Source organism: Cololabis saira, chromosome 1 (genome assembly GCF_033807715.1).
Source record: "Cololabis saira isolate AMF1-May2022 chromosome 1, fColSai1.1, whole genome shotgun sequence".
NCBI classification, from domain to species: Eukaryota; Metazoa; Chordata; class Actinopteri; order Beloniformes; family Belonidae; genus Cololabis; species Cololabis saira.
The window spans coordinates 56,104,111-56,122,039 of record NC_084587.1 but is presented as its reverse complement, the minus strand read 5'-3'; the positions used below and the strand labels follow the sequence as shown (position 1 = coordinate 56,122,039).

The 17,929-nt window shown below is 40.5% G+C and overlaps 5 protein-coding genes across 5 annotated transcripts; all 5 read right to left on the bottom strand.

Annotated features, from left to right (window-relative positions):
- Window positions 1–392: 392 nt before the first annotated feature.
- LOC133445611 (histone H3-like) lies at window positions 393–1,323 on the bottom strand. Its single transcript, XM_061722966.1, has 2 exons — window positions 1,269–1,323; window positions 393–814 (listed from the first exon to the last, which is right to left on the bottom strand). The coding sequence occupies exons 1-2, from the start codon at window positions 1,321–1,323 to the stop codon at window positions 393–395; spliced, it is 477 nt and encodes a 158-aa protein (XP_061578950.1).
- Window positions 1,324–1,524: 201 nt separating this feature from the next.
- Window positions 1,525–2,204, bottom strand: LOC133448936 (histone H2A-like). Its single transcript, XM_061727962.1, has one exon. It carries the CDS (start codon window positions 2,193–2,195, stop codon window positions 1,809–1,811), a length of 387 nt encoding a protein of 128 aa, XP_061583946.1. The 5' UTR covers window positions 2,196–2,204; the 3' UTR covers window positions 1,525–1,808.
- A 2,174-nt stretch (window positions 2,205–4,378) lies between these two features.
- LOC133448960 (histone H2B-like) lies at window positions 4,379–4,780 on the bottom strand. Its single transcript, XM_061727997.1, has one exon. It carries the CDS (start codon window positions 4,778–4,780, stop codon window positions 4,406–4,408), a length of 375 nt encoding a protein of 124 aa, XP_061583981.1. The 3' UTR covers window positions 4,379–4,405.
- A 583-nt stretch (window positions 4,781–5,363) lies between these two features.
- LOC133448974 (histone H4) lies at window positions 5,364–5,681 on the bottom strand. Its single transcript, XM_061728020.1, has one exon. It carries the CDS (start codon window positions 5,673–5,675, stop codon window positions 5,364–5,366), a length of 312 nt encoding a protein of 103 aa, XP_061584004.1. The 5' UTR covers window positions 5,676–5,681.
- A 4,152-nt stretch (window positions 5,682–9,833) lies between these two features.
- LOC133448915 (histone H1-like) lies at window positions 9,834–10,463 on the bottom strand. Its single transcript, XM_061727906.1, has one exon. It carries the CDS (start codon window positions 10,461–10,463, stop codon window positions 9,834–9,836), a length of 630 nt encoding a protein of 209 aa, XP_061583890.1.
- Between the last annotated feature and the right edge of the window lie 7,466 nt (window positions 10,464–17,929).

Genomic DNA, 17,929 nt, shown 5'->3' with positions numbered 1-17,929 from the left:
GCGTGAAATAAGGGTTCTGTTAATAGTTAAAAGTTGTTACTGAGGGAGATGGGTGGTGTGATGTTATGAACGTGACATGAAAAGCACATTTTTCACGCTACATACTAAAAGGAAAAGCAGCTCTTTACTAGTGTTGGTGGCTCTTAAAAGAGCCGTTGTGGGTTACAGGGTAGACGGAAGAAAATGATACACTAGGGCATTTTTTAAGATCTTATACTGCTCATATCAGGTGTAGTTTATTAATTATAGTGGAAGAAGAGCTAAACTATTAATTGAGGGAATCATGTGCTTTGTGACAATGTAGCAACTATGAATGAGATTGCTGGAAGCAGCTCTTTAGTGGTGATGTTGGTGGCTCTTAAAAGAGCCGTTGTGGTTCCAGGGGAGACGGTCTAAGCTCTCTCCCCGCGGATGCGGCGGGCCAGCTGGATGTCTTTGGGCATGATGGTGACCCTCTTGGCGTGGATGGCGCACAGGTTGGTGTCCTCGAACAGCCCCACCAGGTAAGCCTCGCTGGCCTCCTGCAGGGCCATGACGGCAGAGCTCTGGAAGCGCAGGTCGGTCTTGAAGTCCTGAGCGATTTCTCTCACCAGCCGCTGGAAGGGCAGCTTGCGGATCAGCAGCTCCGTGGACTTCTGGTAGCGGCGGATCTCCCTCAGAGCCACGGTACCGGGCCTGTAGCGGTGAGGCTTCTTCACTCCGCCGGTGGCCGGGGCGCTCTTCCGGGCGGCCTTGGTCGCCAGCTGCTTCCTGGGGGCTTTGCCTCCGGTGGACTTACGAGCGGTCTGCTTGGTTCTGGCCATGGCGACTGATTCTGGATCAGGACGATAATGCTGGGAGAAGGGAGACTCGCTGCTCTTAAAGTGTGTGACTCGGTGACGCGGTCCAGACCTCCGCTCCTGATTGGTGGATTCTGCTCTGCAGCCCCGCCCCGCCCCGGGAGCGAGCTCGCGCCTCAATGTGCGCCGTTTATTGGATAGAATCTTTTCAAAACTCCCGCCTAGTCCGGAGCCCCGCCCCCTGCTGTCTCTCTGTCCCGGTTGTGTAAGTTAGTTTATTTATTTATCTATTTTATTTATTAGTTTATTTACTCCAATCACTAAAAACCAACCCCCACTAGCTGGGTAGCAGTTATAGTATACTGGTAAGCTAAAAAGATTGTGTACTTTTTTTGGAGGACGTGTTGGAGGACAGGGACGGGTTTTCCCCGCCTAAATGTTGTATACTGAAAAGTCGGTAGTAATATAATTTCCTATTTCAAAACAGACTTTTGGATTTGAACAGGTCACTTCTAAGTTTCTGAAACACCACCAGTGAACTCATTTTCCTTTATAGAGAAAGTAAATAATTTCACAAACATGCTATTTATATGCTATATATATTTAATTACATCTGAAAATCAGTTATTACAGAGCCTCACTTCAACCAGCAGATAACCGATGAGCTAGTTAGTGCTATAATCCAAAATGTTAAAATGTTTTTTTTTTTTTTTTTTTAAACAATCTGCACTCAGTCATCTCGCATCTCTAGATGTAGTTATTGGTAGTTTATTCTGAGACAGTTTAGTTTCCAGTAACAGCAGATGTTACTGCTCCATACAACCTTTTGTGCTTTAAAGTTTGTGTTGTATGTGGTTAATATTTAGTGGTATTATACTGTCATTTAGCAGACGCTTTTATCCAAAGAGAGTTACATGTGAGAGAACAAAAGCACAAAAGCACATAGTAATTGTTATCTGGTAATCGTGTCTCTCAGAGGAGTGTGTGGCTCTTAAAAGAGCCGTTGTGTTCCGGGGTTCAGCAGCAGCTTTACTTGGCCTTGGCGGCCTTCTCGGTCTTCTTGGGCAGCAGCACCGCCTGGATGTTGGGCAGCACGCCGCCCTGAGCGATGGTGACCCCCCCCAGCAGCTTGTTGAGCTCCTCGTCGTTGCGGACAGCCAGCTGCAGGTGACGGGGGATGATGCGGGTCTTCTTGTTGTCGCGGGCAGCGTTTCCAGCCAGCTCCAGGATCTCAGCGGTCAGATACTCCAGCACAGCCGCCAGGTAGACGGGGGCGCCGGCACCGACGCGCTGAGCGTAGTTGCCTTTACGCAGCAGTCTGTGGACACGACCCACTGGGAACTGCAGTCCTGCACGGGAGGAGCGGGTCTTGGCCTTCGCTCTGGCTTTCCCTCCGGTCTTTCCGCGGCCGCTCATGTTGATAATGTCTTTCTAGAACTAGTGTCAAGAGAAACTGTGTCTCCAGCAGCGGAAAACCTCATTAAATACCGGAGAGCGCGGGACGAGTCGTGCCGCACCAATCAGGACAGAGACAAACGAGGCGGGAGTTTTGAAAAGATTCTATCCAATGAACAGCGCACATGGGGGCGGGGCTGAGCTGCAGAGCAGAATCCACCAATCAGGAGCAGCGGAGGTGTAGCTCCACTGACTGTCCCCTAAAGATCGGAGTCTATCTTGGTTTCCATTCTATGACAAGAAAAGTTGTGGATTTAGCCTGTTTTTTTTTTTTTTTTTAAATATAACTGCTTGGTTATCTTGAATGTGGAAGTGTAGGCTATATAGGTCAGAACTCACAGTCTCCTATGTAAATAACGATATATTAATCATACATTTTAAATTGTGAAACATTTTTCTCTCTTGAAAATGTAAAAGGAAACTTCCTCCCGTCCCACCTTCTATCAGGTCCAGTGGAAAAGAATCAAAACTGGATTACAAGATTGTTTTGCTGTGCCAAATCCTCCAAAGTTTAAATTACATTTCATAAAATGAATAGAAACATACTGGGAAAAGGTGGCCATGTTGACATAAGTTGTTTCTTAATGCATGGATCAATAAACATGCGTTTAATGAAAAGAAAGAACTAAACTAAAACTGATATGGAGATGTGGGGGCTTCTGTGTTAGCTGGTTGAACCCAATACGACACAGCAAATATACCATATACGGTACCAGCAAAGATGCTGGTTGTGATGGGCAAGTGAAGCTTCAGGAAGCATTGAAGTCTTTCATCCGTTCACTCCAGCGCCAAACGTCCTGAAGCTTACCTGTGCAAAACCGGGTCAGGCAGCAGCTGCCGCTGTCTCGCCGCCGCGAGGCCGTCTGTGTGCACACGTATATTTACACATCCTAAACCATGCCTGTCAAGTTTTGGATTTAAAAATAAGGGACATTTTCCACTGCCAGCAATCCCACCATCCCAACAGAGGTCCAGTATGTTACATTTTGAGACAGGTTTACCAGAAATCTAAAATAACGACCTGTCAAACATCTACAAACTACAACGATGTGCTCATAGCCTGATAGGCCGACTTTTGTTGACACTGAAATGCTGTGGACATTCTTATTCCTGTAATAGAGCCTAAATGAAAACACAAAAGGGAATTAAAGCACATTTATTTATTTTAAATATTTTCAATGAATATACACATTGTGTCCAAGTGAAACATTTACATTTTTAATTTGTCATTTTAACTCATGTGGTTTTTCTGCCCCATCTTGCTCCTCTTTAAGGAAGTAAATTTGGTATCCCATTTTTAGAGATATTTAAACAACGTCTTCTCTGGTTACATCCATCCATTTCTGAGTTGTTGTTCCGAGTTTGTTCCCGTTGTTGCCACTAACCTAACCAAACTACAGCAGGTGGCAGTTTTCTCACGAGGCCGGTTACAATTTAGTTAAGACAGGCACAGGAATGCTTTTTAATATTATAAAACGGGAAGTTACTAATACGGGAGGACGGTGGGAAAGGGGTAAAATACAGTAGTTTCCCGGTCAAAATGGGAGATTTGACAGGTATGTCCTAAACACACATTTAAATTAGACTCAGAGGGAACAAAGTCCAACATCGCAAACAGTTTAGTCAAGCAGTCATTGGAGTTAAGGCATTAAGTAACTTAAAATTATACAAATTAATGCTGATATTCAACAAATAAACCATCTTTCAATTTTTTTGAAAAATAAAAAGTAATGAACTTTACTGTCTGGTACAATTATTTTAATTAAAATCATTCAGCTCAGCCATGTCAGAAGGTATTTGATGTGCTTTAGCAATGCTGAATGGAATAAATTATTTCTGTCATGCAATACTTACACCTTTGTGGATTTATAATTTTAGAGTTTATTCTTAACCCTGTTAAATTCTGTCTTTCATGAGTCAATGACTACAGAATTTCTTATTTACTACTTATTTGCTACTTGCTACTTATTTCAACCCAAGTGGGTTATAGTTTAATAGTTTCAGCACACGATCAGTAAGATAACAGCCCAACTTGTTCATGCGTGGTAGCAACTCTCCTGCAACGTAAAACAATAGTTCATGTTCATGTTAAACGGCTGAAGGAAGTTTTATGCTCTGCAGATTGGGTGTGTGGCTCTTAAAAGAGCCGTTGGTTTGTATTGGGTGTTGGTCTACTTGGAGCTGGTGTACTTGGTGACGGCCTTGGTTCCCTCGGACACGGCGTGCTTGGCCAGCTCCCCGGGCAGCAGGAGGCGCACGGCGGTCTGGATCTCCCTGGAGGTGATGGTGGAGCGTTTGTTGTAGTGAGCCAGACGAGACGCTTCGGAGCCGATGCGCTCAAAGATGTCGTTGACGAACGAGTTCATGATGCCCATGGCCTTGGAGGAGATGCCGGTGTCGGGGTGGACCTGCTTCAGCACCTTGTACACGTAGATGGCGTAGCTCTCCTTCCTGCTCTTTCTCCTCTTCTTGCCGCCTTTCCCGGCGGTCTTGGTCACGGCTTTCTTGGAGCCCTTCTTGGGCGCGGACTTGGCGGGTTCAGGCATGTTTTCTCCTTCAGAAATGAATGAACTGCTTGGGTCAGAAAGGCTGCTTTTATACAGCTGCCAGCAAACCGCGCTGCGCCTTCGCTCCTCTGTGATTGGTCGAGGCTCCGCTGGTTGTTCAGCATGTCGGTGATTGGACGGCGGCAGACGGGGAGGTGACGCAGCACAGCCGCTGTCGAAGCTGCTGCTTTTAGCACACCTAGTATGTTTATCTTGTATTTTATTCACAATATCGTGTGCTCCGTCTTCTTTTTTGCAACTTTATTTGTCCCATGCTGCAGGTATTTTTTTGGACTTTACTCAGTGACGTAAACCCTCTGGAACTGTAGACCTGAAAAAAAATAACTAGGCACAATCACATTGCGTGGACAAAGAAGTGCTGCCAGTGAGCGGATTAAAAAGGGAATACAGTTTGTAGGTTTATAGAGGGCAGAGAGGTCTAGGTTATTGAATAAATTTGTTTATTATAGACTACGATATTGCGATATAATTATTAAAAACGTATTAGAGTACATAGGTATATGATCTCTTATGGTTGGAGTGGGTGGCCCTGAAAAGGGCCGTTGTTTGGTGTTTGGTTGGTTTAACCCCCGAATCCGTACAGGGTGCGTCCCTGTCTCTTGAGCGCGTACACCACATCCATGGCGGTCACCGTCTTCCTCTTTGCGTGCTCGGTGTAGGTGACGGCATCACGGATCACGTTCTCCAGGAACACCTTCAGCACACCGCGGGTCTCCTCGTAGATCAGACCGGAGATACGCTTCACCCCCCCGCGGCGAGCCAGACGGCGGATGGCGGGTTTGGTAATTCCCTGGATGTTGTCACGGAGGACTTTACGGTGACGCTTAGCGCCTCCTTTACCGAGACCCTTTCCTCCCTTTCCTCGTCCGCTCATGTTTGCTGCTAGATTTACTGGTTCAAAGTCTCGGCTCTACTGAATGCTGCTCATAGGTCTTGTCTGAGGACGTGTTAGAGGACAGGGGTGGGCCTGCTCTTCTTCTCGTGGTGTAAACGGTTGTTGGTGAGTAGTTTGTGTGTTTGCGCCTCCTACTGAAAAACAACTGGTAGTAGCCAGTTTTATTGTTTCGACTGAACGGGGGTCCATTTCACAAATAAAATTGGGTTATTTCATACATTTTAAATGTTAATTTGATAACACATTCCTTTTATACTATATATTTATTGAATGCCATTTTATTCAAGTATCAATGCACACTTAATTTTAATATCCAACGACAATTATGCACCTTACTAACGCTACTGCTAGGGTTGCCACCCGTCCCGTAAAATACAGAATTGTCCTTTATTTGAGAAAGAAATGTTGCGTCCCATATTGAACTAATACGGGACGCGATTTGTCCCGTATTTTCATTAGCGCCCCATACACACGTCTGCCACACACATCAACACTACATTTAACAATAATGAACAAAATAAAACACAGGAAACATTAAGGCCAGCAAAATTTTTGTGGCGGGACAACAGGACCTGCTGCGTCTGTGCCCAGATCTTTCTATGTGTGTACCAGACAGCGGGGAGGACTCGGGCTTCACTTCCAGGTAGGGCTTGGGAATTGGGAATTAAAAGTTCCGTATTGAACCAATACGGACACATATTATGCCAGGCCCAGTTCTACGAGGGTGCATAAGCAAGCATTGCACCCTCAGTTTGTGTTTGTGTGCTCAGTTGAAAAGACGAAAAGATAACTGACAAATGCGCCCGCGTTAAGCCTGATTTATGGTTCCGCTTTAAATCAACGGCGTAGCCTACGGCGTTGAGTACGCAGCGACGCGCACCGTATGTTCGCGCATTATACGCTGTAAGCTCTGCGTTGGTGCAACGTGGAACCATAAATCAGCCAGTTTCCGTCACGCATCTGCGTCCAGCAGTTACCTGCACCAGCAAGACGCTGCTCTCTGATTATGGCTCACAGTTTATGAAAACCCCAAATAAAAAATAAATTCGAGAATATTTTATGAAATCAATAAATAATTCCATCATCAAAATTTTAACAAATAAAGCTTCAACATATCTTGCTTTGCATGTAATAAGACTAGGTAATATATTAGTTTCACCTTTTAAGTTGAATTATTGAAATAAATTAACTTTTACACCATATTCTAGTTGAATTATTGAAATAAGTTAACTTTTACACCAAATTCTAATTGAATTATTGAAATAAATTAACTTTTACATCATATTCTAGTTGGATTATTGAAATAAGTTAACTTTTACAACAAATTCTAGTTGAATTATTGAAATAAATTAACTTTTACACCATATTCTAGTTGAATTATTGAAATAAGTTAACTTTTACACCAAATTCTAGTTGAATTATTGAAATAAATTAACTTTTACACCATATTCTAGTTGAATTATTGAAATAAGTTAACTTTTACACCAAATTCTAGTTGAATTATTGAAATAAATTAACTTTTACACCATATTCTAGTTGAATTATTGAAATAAGTTAACTTTTACACCATATTCTAGTTGAATTATTGAAATAAGTTAACTTTTACACCATATTCTAGTTGAATTATTGAAATAAGTTAACTTTTACACCAAATTCTAGTTGAATTATTGAAATAAATTAACTTTTACACCATATTCTAGTTGAATTATTGAAATAAGTTAACTTTTACACCATATTCTTCACCTGTAGCAATATTCTACACCTTGGCTGATGTGGACATACATAGCATAGGCAGCTATTTCAGTTGCTAGTATGGTTGGCTGTCTGTACAGTCATGCAAGTTCAATGCTATTAAAGAACATGTTTTTTTCATATAAAATAAACACATTTTTATGCAGTTTCGAAGTTTTGGGGCTTTTTTTTGGCTCCTGCGCTGCTGAAATCGGGGCGTCCTTTATTTCTATTTCTGAAAGGTGGCAACCCTAGCTACTGCCCAACACTGATTATACTTATATTATTGATTTTATTTGAGAGCACGTAATACTGTTAGTATGTTAAATATACATGCTTTTGAACGTTTGTGGAAGTGTAACGTTTTGTTGAAAATAAATTTGGCACACCCAGTCTTAGCTGGTGCACACCCAATGTCTCTTTTCTGGCTACGCCACTGGTTGGCACTCAAATCAAATGCTCCCTGCAGAGCTGCTCTGCAGAAGGCAGAAGACTGGAGACCGCGCCAGCTGAAGCAGGTAAGGATATGAAGAGCTGTAGCACTCGCTGGTAAACGCTGCCCTCTGGTGGTCAAGTCGCGGTACTTCGCGATCAGCGTTCCCGTCGTCTCTCTCCAGCAAGCCGTTATGAAGTCGCGGCTTGCTGCTTCATATGTTCATCACTAATAACTTACAAACTTTTAAAGCAGTCTGCAAAAATTGAGAACAATCCAGGTTTCACATAATCCAGGGACTAATGAGTAAATAAAGTAGATTTGTGCCATTTATTTAACTGTACGCAGAAGCAGAAAGAGCTGCTTCCATGAATCTCATTACTGTAAAAGTTGCTACATTAATTGTCACAAAGCAGAACACGATTCCCTCAAATAATAGTTTTCCACCTCTTGCACTAATAATTAATAGTTAACATCTAATATGAGCAGTATAAGATCTTAAACATACCCTAGTATCAGGTTTTTTTTGTACTTCCACCTTTCAGTCCTTTATTTTATCCCACCAAATACCAACAATGATGTTATTTAGTGCACACGTTGTATAATTCCATAATAAAGTATTTTTTTCTCTATTTAAGCTTGTTCTTAGTTGCCAAATCTTTCAGGGATCCTTCTGGTCAGGCCTTCACTGGGAATGGAGTCAGCATTTCACATAGTTGAAGCTGGGTGTTTGAAGGCAGCTGTTATGTAGCATCATCATAAATGATGTTCATTTACTGGGACCACTTCTGTTGCTTTTTCTCTCCTGACCCACAAATGGTCCCACAGATTTACTGCTTACTTTGTCTCTATGGCTTCATCACTGAGACAAATATTTATATATATTCTACACATATATTTATGGAAGAAAATACATATTTTCAAGTTTTACATTGAGTACAATTCATATGAAAAAAATAACTATATATTATAACAATAATCATAAAAATGGTACATTCCCAAACTGCCCCCCAGTCTTGTCATATGAGTTTAGTGGAATGTATTAATAACAATGATATTAATAATAATAATTGGAGGAAGAACAATAGTGAAAAACATATTTCCATGTTTATATTTAGCCGTTTTTATTCCACTGTCGTACCAAAGTGGGTTTTTTTTTCAGACATCATGTACTAATCCAGTAGGTTTCCATTGCTGTGCTGCTCTACTCTGACATTTGGGTTAAATAAAAGTTGTTCTAGAAACTGTTTTTTTTTTTTTAATTTTTAAATAAAAAATATTTCATCAGTAGAAAATGACTAAATTTGATACAAAGTGCTCAATGAATTGGTTAACCAAAAGGAAAACACATTTTTATGTAGTACTACATAATGTGTGAGGCATGTTTGAGAGTTAGATTAGATTAGTTTATTTGATGACTTAAACTGTAATCAAGAAAAAACAGGAAATATCAGCGTTGCAAACCAAAGGACAACTGACAGGATACATAACTGACTTGAACTTATAAAAATGTAATCAATAACAAATTTGCTGTTGCATGAGTACAATGTTTTTTTATAAGAAAACACGTTTCTTATGTGACACAATTAGCCTTTTAAGGAAGATGTGGTGGCTCTTAAAATACTAAGATACTGCAAAAAGTGTCCTTATCTGTTAATAGGCAGCATTAAGAAATGCTGAAGTTCATGAGTGAATTATTGATTAAGATACTCTGAAATGTATAGTGGAGTAAAAAGTCAACTACAAATAAAAGAGAAAGTGGTTGAAACCTGGTTCTTGTAAACTCTTTGAAACTGTAATTTTACTTTTGTGTAAAATAAAATGTAGTAATTTTCCCTTGAATGTACATTTGTTAAATTGAATGAAATTGTGCAATTTATTGTTGAAAAAAAACAAGCTGATAGGAAAAGAACTCTCAGGATGAGGTGGTGGCTCTTAAAAGAGCCTTTTTCATTTTGTCCAGCAGTGATGCTTCACTTCTTCTTGGGTGCTGCCTTCTTGGCTTTGGGCTTGGTCACCTTCTTGGCGGGGGACTTGTTGGCTTTGGGGGCCTTCTTCACCACCTTCTTGGGGCTCTTGGCGACCTTTTTGGGGCTCTTGGCGACCTTTTTGGGGCTCTTGGCGACCTTCTTGGGGCTCTTGGCCGTCTTCTTGAGCGCTGCGGGCTTCTTCACCTTCTTGGGGCTCTTCTTGGCCGCTGCTGGTTTCTTGGCTGCTGCGCTCTTCACCTTCTTCGCTGCTGCGGGTTTCTTGGCGGCGGGCTTGTTGGCTTTAGGAGCCGCTTTGTTCACGGGAGCTTTGGCCTTCGTGTCAGTGTTCTTGCTCATCTTGAAGGAGCCGGAGGCCCCGGTCCCCTTGGTCTGGACCAGGGTCCCCTTGGTCACCAGGCTCTTGATGGCGGTGTTGACGCGGGCTTTGTTCTTGTCCACGTCGTATCCTCCGGCGGCCAGAGCTTTCTTGACGGCGGCGGCGGACACGCCGCTGCGCTCCTTGGACGCGGCCACGGCCTTCACGATGAGCTCTGCCGCGCTGGGGCCGGCCTTCTTCGGCTTGGACACCTTCTTCTTGGCGGCTTTGGCCGGAGCTGGAGCTACTTCTGCCATGTCGAGCTGCTGCGAGAGTCACTGCTAATGATGAGAAGTCGGAGCTCCGACGGAACTTAAACACACCATGAGAACCGTGGAGACTCAACCCGCAGCGCCGCTCCCGTGTGCAGTCGGTGGAGTCCCACTTGTGTTTTCTCCTCGTCCTTTAACGGGTCAAAAATCAGTGTTGGAGCGTCGTTTCAGGCTGACAGAGGAGAAGCTGATAGCGGACTAGATTCTCTTCGTGTCCAGATCCTCTGGAAGTCCGATGTTCTCCGCAGTTTGTTTGTGGGGTTTTAAAACTTCGTGGAGTCGCCGCGGAGCTCGGGGCCGATCAGCAACTTTCCCCTCTTCTTTCTCTCCTAAAATGCTTTAAAATGCACAAACTTTCCGAGAAAAACACATTTCTAGCTGAATCATATGTTTGTTCGATGAACAAAAAGAACAACAAACATCAGTTAAACTTAATGTTTCGTTAAAGTGAAGATAATGTGGCAGCAGCAAACACACTGATGGATGAGGCTCTTGTGGCGGCGACTTCCTGTCAGGCTTCTACTGATTACTACAATATTATCAGAGTTGTTTTCTGCAACTTCTTTTTAAGTATACTATACTTCAAAACAAACATATTCTTTCTGTTTTAATTATTGTAACTTTAAAATCCTGAACTTGCACTTATGGATGTTGAAGTTAAACATCAAGAGCTGTTTGACATTAAAACTCATTTTAAAACATTTCATATCCTGGTCATTATTCAATTCATAAATCCAAATGTCCAAACAAGCCTGAAACATAAAAAACACAAGAAAGAACATAACATAAGACCAGCCCAAGTCTGTTGAAATAAATGTCTTATGCTGGCCTGGTAAGGAGCCCACATTTAGAAAATAGCATCATGGCTTTGTTACGCCCACAGAGTGCAAGCTGACCCATAGGGTGACATATTTTAGAAAATAATTTATTCTGAAATAACAAATAAAAACGGAAATGTGAGTCGGCTGATCGTCAGTGGCTTTTACTGGTCCCAGTGTTAACTGCCAACTGAACTTATTTGGACCAATACCAATGACAATCCCAAGCTACCAATACCAATGACAATCCCAAGCTAGACAGTCAGAGCACCACAACACAACTCAAGCAGACGTCATGAAGTTGTGTGAGAGCCTTCAGGTCATTTTAGACAAACACGAGTACCTGGAGGGTCAATCTAGGAGAAACAACATTGTCATTGATGGAATACCTGAATCCACAGGGGAAACCTGGACAGACTCAGAGGTGAAAGTGAAAGACATGCTAATGCAGAAGTTACAACTACAAGGGGAGATTGAGGTGGAACGTGCACACCGCACAGGGAATCCTGATGTGATGAGAGACAGACCGAGATCTATTGTTGTTAAGTTCCTGCGCTACAAAGATAAAACTGCGGTTCTACAAAGAGCCAAACACTTGAAAGGCACCAAGATCTTCATAAATGAGGACTATACTGAAGCTGTAAGGGTGAAACGAAAAGAACTGATGCCAAAGCTGAAGGCTGCATGTGAAAGAGGAGACATCGCCTATCTCAGACACGACAGGCTGATTATCCACCCTCGCACTAGCACTCCTAACTAAAGGAAGAAGGTACGACAACATTGAGAACTCTTTCTACACCCCATGACAAATATAATCACGTCACAACATAAAAAAAGTTAAGAATGGTTTAAGTATTGCTCATATTAACATAAATAGTCTCAGAAACAAAATTAATGAAATAACTGAACTACTATTTGAACATAACTTGCATATACTTGCCTTCTCAGAAACTCATTTGGATGCTTCTTTTGATGACGCCGAGTTACAGATAAAAGGTTACAACATCTACAGAAGGGATAGAAATAGATATGGTGGGGGAGTAGCTTTCTACGTTCGAGATCATGTTCCAGTAAAAGTGCGTTCGGATATGATGAATTACAATATTGAAATACTGTGGATACAAACCTATTTACCTCACAAGAAGCCTTTTCTACTTGGTTGCTGCTACAGATCTCCTAGTGCCAACAAGGAATATCTAGAAACAATCTGCGAAATGCTGGAGAATAACACTGTGGTGGGTCAGGATACTTACTTTATGGGTGATCTGAACATTGACTGGCTTGCTTGTAACTGTCCATTAAAAACCAAGCTGCAAATTGCCTCTACAACTTGTGGACTAACTCAAGTCATGAATAAACCTACTAGAATATGTGTAAAACAAGATGGTACTAAAACAGCCACATGCATAGATCATATATTTACAAATTCCCCAGAGCTTTGCAGTAGTATTTTGTCTCTGCCCATTGGTTGTAGCGATCATAATCTAGTTATAATGGTGAGAAATATTAAAGTGGGTAAACCTGGACCCAAAACAGTGCTGAAAAGACCATACAGTATGTTTAATAAAGAGGTATTTGTTAAAGAGGTGAAAGAAGTATGCTGGCTGGAAGTATTTGAAGCCAATAATCCAGAAATGGCCCTGACTAAATTTTATAAATTATTTTTTCCACTTGTGAAAAAACATGCACCATTAAAAAGGTTCACTGTCAGGAATACAATCACACCTTGGTTAGATAATGAAATTAAAGAGGGTATGAAAATGAGAGATCTAATGAAAAAAACTGCAATTATAACCGGTAGCAAATGTGACTGGGATCTATATAAGAAAAAGAGAAACTGTGTTACGAAACTAAACAGGAAAAAGAAGAAATTATATTTTGAGAATCGAGTAAAGGAGGTGGGGAATGATAGTAAAAACTATGGAAGGTCTTAAATGAAGTGACAGGTAGGAAAAAAAAACAATCCAGCTTTTCTGGTAAAGGATGGTGAGTTCATTACTAAGCCCAGTGGCATTGACAATTATTTGAATGATTATTTTATAAGCAAAGTAGTGAATTTAAGAGAAAGTATGACTAATCTAAGTAATGATATATCTCATATATTAATAAGAAATAAAATTATGAAAAATAGAAATTCTAAGTTCAAATTGGTAAATGTTAACACGGACAAGGTTATTGAACTATTGACAAAGGGCAAAAACAAACCAGCTGGTCTTGATGGCCTAGACAGCAGGCTTCTGAGGGTGGTTGCTGATGACATAGCTCCAGCGTTGGTTCACATCATAAACTTAAGCTTTACATGCGGCACATGTCCTCTTGCCTGGAAGCAAGCAAAAATAGTTCCACTACCAAAAAATAAGAGACTACCTTTTTCTGGCTCAAATAGTCGTCCAATAAGTCTGCTACCAATACTTGGAAAGATGATGGAAACAATTGTGTATGAACAAATTAATAATTATTTATCAGATAATGAAATAATCAGTACTTCACAACATGCATATAGAAAGGCTCACTCCACTGCAACGGCGTTGACGGTCATGTCTGATGATTGGCTGAGGGAAATTGAAACGAAAAACATGATTGGTGCTGTATTTCTAGACTTTTCAGCGGCTTTTGACATTATAGATCATAACATATTACTAGAAAAACTGGCTTGTTACGGCTTTGAGCAATCTGCACTCAACTGGTTCTACAGTTATCTGTCCAACAGGACGCCATCCGTGTTTTTTAATGGCAGCTACTCAGAAAACAAAACCATAACATGTGGAGTTCCTCAAGAAAGCTGTCTTGGACCTTTATTGTTCACAATCTTTACTAATGACTTACCATGGGCATTAGAAAAAGTGAATACAGTGATATACGCGGATGACTCGACTATATATGCTTCTGCAAAGACTAATAATGAATTAGAAACTATTATAAATAACGAATTAATTAGTATAGCGGAATGGGTCAGAGCAAAAAAGCTAGCCCTAAATTTATCAAAGTCCAACTGTATGATTATTGGGTCAAATCATAATATTGATAAGAATCCTGTTTTGTATATCAACGTCAATGACATCATTATAAAACAAGTGGACGAAACCAAACTTCTGGGAGTAATAGTAGACAACAAACTTTCATGGAAAAAACATATTTCTAATATCATTACAAAGATGGGGAGGGGTATATTTATTGTAAGAAGACACACATTCTATATGAATCATAGGATTTTAAAAACAGCTATTCAATCACTTATACTATCAAACCTTGACTATTGGCCAGCAGTTTGGTCCAGTGCTAATGGTGAAATGTTGAATGCTTTACAAATTATACAAAACAGAGCTGCCCGCACTATTCTCAAGTGCGACAATAGGACAAATAGCATCTCTATGCACAAGAAACTCAACTGGTTATTGGTCAAAGACAGACTCATATACTCACTGTTGATTGTGATAAAAAACATATCTGTTTTAAAAAAGCCATATGATTTGTTTGATAACCTCTCTTTTAGTGCAGAAAATCACTGTCACAACACTAGACATGCAACTGTTGGAAATTTTACAATACCTAAGGTTAGATCTAATGCCATCAAACGTACAGTCCTGTATAGAGGAATGAAAGAATGGAATTCTTTACCCAATCATGTAAAACTCGCTAACAATAATCAATTCAGAATACTACTTAAAAAACATCTATCCAAGTAATGGTTTCGGTATGGAATAGTTTTGTATGTAATATGATTGTTTTAGTACATGAGATACAATGGTATTATTGCATAGTAGTGTTATTATATAATAGATATATATGAGTATGTGTGTATGTATGTATGTATATGTGTATACATATGTATATATATATATATATATATATATATATATATATATATATATATATATATATATATATATATATATATATATATATATGTCTGTGTGAATATAATATAGAATTGACTTGGAATATTAGATATGATAGAGTATTATATGATGGGTATATATATACATGTATATGTATATATATATACATATATATACATATATATATATATATATATATATATATATATACATGTATATATATATATATATATATATATATATATATATATATATATATATATATATATATATATATATATATATATATATTAGGTATATGTGGGGTTGATGTAGTTGACTTGGTTTCTGTTCTTGTCTTGATTCTTAAAATATCTTGATTTTGTATATATTTTTTTCTTCTTGCTCTTATTCTGTATTTTTATTTTTTAAGTCCTTTTCTCTATTTTGTTTTCTTTTGTATTGCATTATTTTTACCCCAGGAAGAATGGGGATCTCAATAAATAAACAAATAAACAAATGACAATATAACAATAACAATATAATTAAAAAAATCACAGTATTATATAAAAATCTCAATATTTCAAAATACGCTAATAACAATACATTCACTAAAGTTAATTCCACATGAAGGTCAGTTTCAAATTAAGGTGTTCAGGTTGGGAGTCCTGGGTGGTTTTAACTTAGTAGACCCAGAAGACAAAAGCTTGATGATACCTCCTATAAATTATTCCTTCATGGGAAATTGATATCGATTTTCGAAATGAAATGCTTGGAACTTAATAAAAGTCATTTACTTGTTCATTTGAAAGACCACTCCAAACGTCAAATGTACCAGATAATAATCAATAAACAAAAATTATATTTGTTGAACGCAGCCATATCAGGATTTAAAAAGACATGAAGTTACTAACTATTGTGTCCCAGTAGGTGGCGCTATAACACACTGAACGATCTGGTATCAGCATCCCTTAATGAGGAGAAGAATATTGAGTTGTTTAGCGTGACGTCATTTCTAGGCTGACGTCACGTCCGGGTCCGACCCGGCTTACAGGCATAGCAGGCACCGTTGTAAACAACATGTTTGAACCCGTGAATCTCTTTACTATAACCTCCTTTTTCAGAAAGGAACCATCGAGGGTTAAAAAGGGTCTTAACGCTTTCAACTTGATAGAGTTATTACAGTTAATACAGAGTTAATACAGTTCCATTGCTTTATTTTTTATTGCACTGTCCATACTGGTTGCGAGCGGCGCAGCGCGACGCAGCGCCGTTTTGAGCTGGATTTCTGTCGGACGCCCTGTTTCTATTTTTTTTCCTGTCGCTGGCGTTGAAAGCCGGGTGAAAGCGCCGTAGGAAACAGTCATTTCAATACAAGAACCTCAATAAAGTGGCAGCTGGAGGGAGATCGCCAAGGAGCTGGAAGCTTCTGATAAAATAATAAGAATCTTATTAGGGCTTAATTTGTGTCAGATTCTGCTGGAACAAGATCCGGCACCTCCTTTTATCCATATTCCCTTGGTGTTTTATTTCTCATTGAAGTTCATAGATCGCCTGTTTGTCTATTTCGGATGCATCAGAAAAAAAGAGAAGAGGGCTCTCTGCGCTCCCGATCTGCTGCGCTGCGCGTCCCCGTGACGTCTCCATCACCAGCGGTTTCCACACTTACAGGACCTTTTCTCTCCCTCCCGATGTTCCGGGACTTATATAATAATAAGATAGTATTTATTTCTGCCACTTTATTGAGGTTTTTGTAGTGAAATGAGGAGGAATCATAGAGATAACTTCTCATTTCAACTAACTGGATCAGCCGTTCCTCATCATGACTGTTTCCTACAGCGCTTTCAACGGGCTTTCAACGCGAGTGACAGGAAGAAAATAGAAGAACATTTAAACATTTAAATATCACAATATCAAGCTTGTCAGCCTTTTAAAAAGCGAGTTTCAGCTGTCAATCAAAAGAACGTGGGGCCGATAACGCGTTCAGTGTTTCAGGACAGAGCGCGTCCGATGCCACGCAGAGCGACGCTCGCGTGAGGTTATGACAAGGTGTAAGTGTTAAGTAGCCTAATGTAAGTTAAGTAAGTTAAGTTAAGTTAATGTAGTGTAAGTTATTAATGTAAGTGGCAGGAAAGCGCTGCTTTAGTCTCAGATCTGTTGAAACAGAGAGGTACACAGCACTGTCACAACATCTGTCTGGCCCCGGAAATGACTGACGAGGACGCGCGTGACGTAGGCACTAAACAGGTCAATTAGGCCCACCCCTGTCTTCAAACACGTCCTCTGAAAGGAGCTAAATAACGTGGTCAACGTAGTTCAAGTTCAGTTGTTGACTAACTTCATATTCAACATGAGTGGACGAGGAAAAGGAGGAAAGGGTCTCGGTAAAGGAGGCGCTAAGCGTCACCGTAAAGTCCTCCGTGACAACATCCAGGGAATCACCAAACCCGCCATCCGCCGTCTGGCTCGCCGCGGCGGGGTGAAGCGTATCTCCGGTCTGATCTACGAGGAGACCCGCGGTGTGCTGAAGGTGTTCCTGGAGAACGTGATCCGTGATGCCGTCACCTACACCGAGCACGCAAAGAGGAAGACGGTGACCGCCATGGATGTGGTGTACGCGCTCAAGAGACAGGGACGCACTCTGTACGGATTCGGGGGTTAAACCATCTATCAACCAATCAACGGCCCTTTTAAGGGCCACCAACCTGTTAGTAGGGCAATATTTCCTTTTTCATGTACCATACTACCACTTTATGCTCGTGAATCAATTGTTTTACAATATGTTTAATATTAATACTATGAGTCATTTGTCTGC

Bases quoted from the DNA above. Each gene is read 5' to 3' on its own strand.
- LOC133445611 (XM_061722966.1), bottom strand. From the start codon at position 1,323: ATGAGTTCACTGGTGGTGTTTCAGAAACTTAGAAGTGACCTGTTCAAA. The intron at 815-1,268 runs GTCTGTTTTGAA...GTCCTGATCCAG, and splicing joins TGACCTGTTCAAATCCAAAA to AATCAGTCGCCATGGCCAGA.
- LOC133448936 (XM_061727962.1), bottom strand. From the start codon at position 2,195: ATGAGCGGCCGCGGAAAGACCGGAGGGAAAGCCAGAGCGAAGGCCAAG.
- LOC133448960 (XM_061727997.1), bottom strand. From the start codon at position 4,780: ATGCCTGAACCCGCCAAGTCCGCGCCCAAGAAGGGCTCCAAGAAAGCC.
- LOC133448974 (XM_061728020.1), bottom strand. From the start codon at position 5,675: ATGAGCGGACGAGGAAAGGGAGGAAAGGGTCTCGGTAAAGGAGGCGCT.
- LOC133448915 (XM_061727906.1), bottom strand. From the start codon at position 10,463: ATGGCAGAAGTAGCTCCAGCTCCGGCCAAAGCCGCCAAGAAGAAGGTG.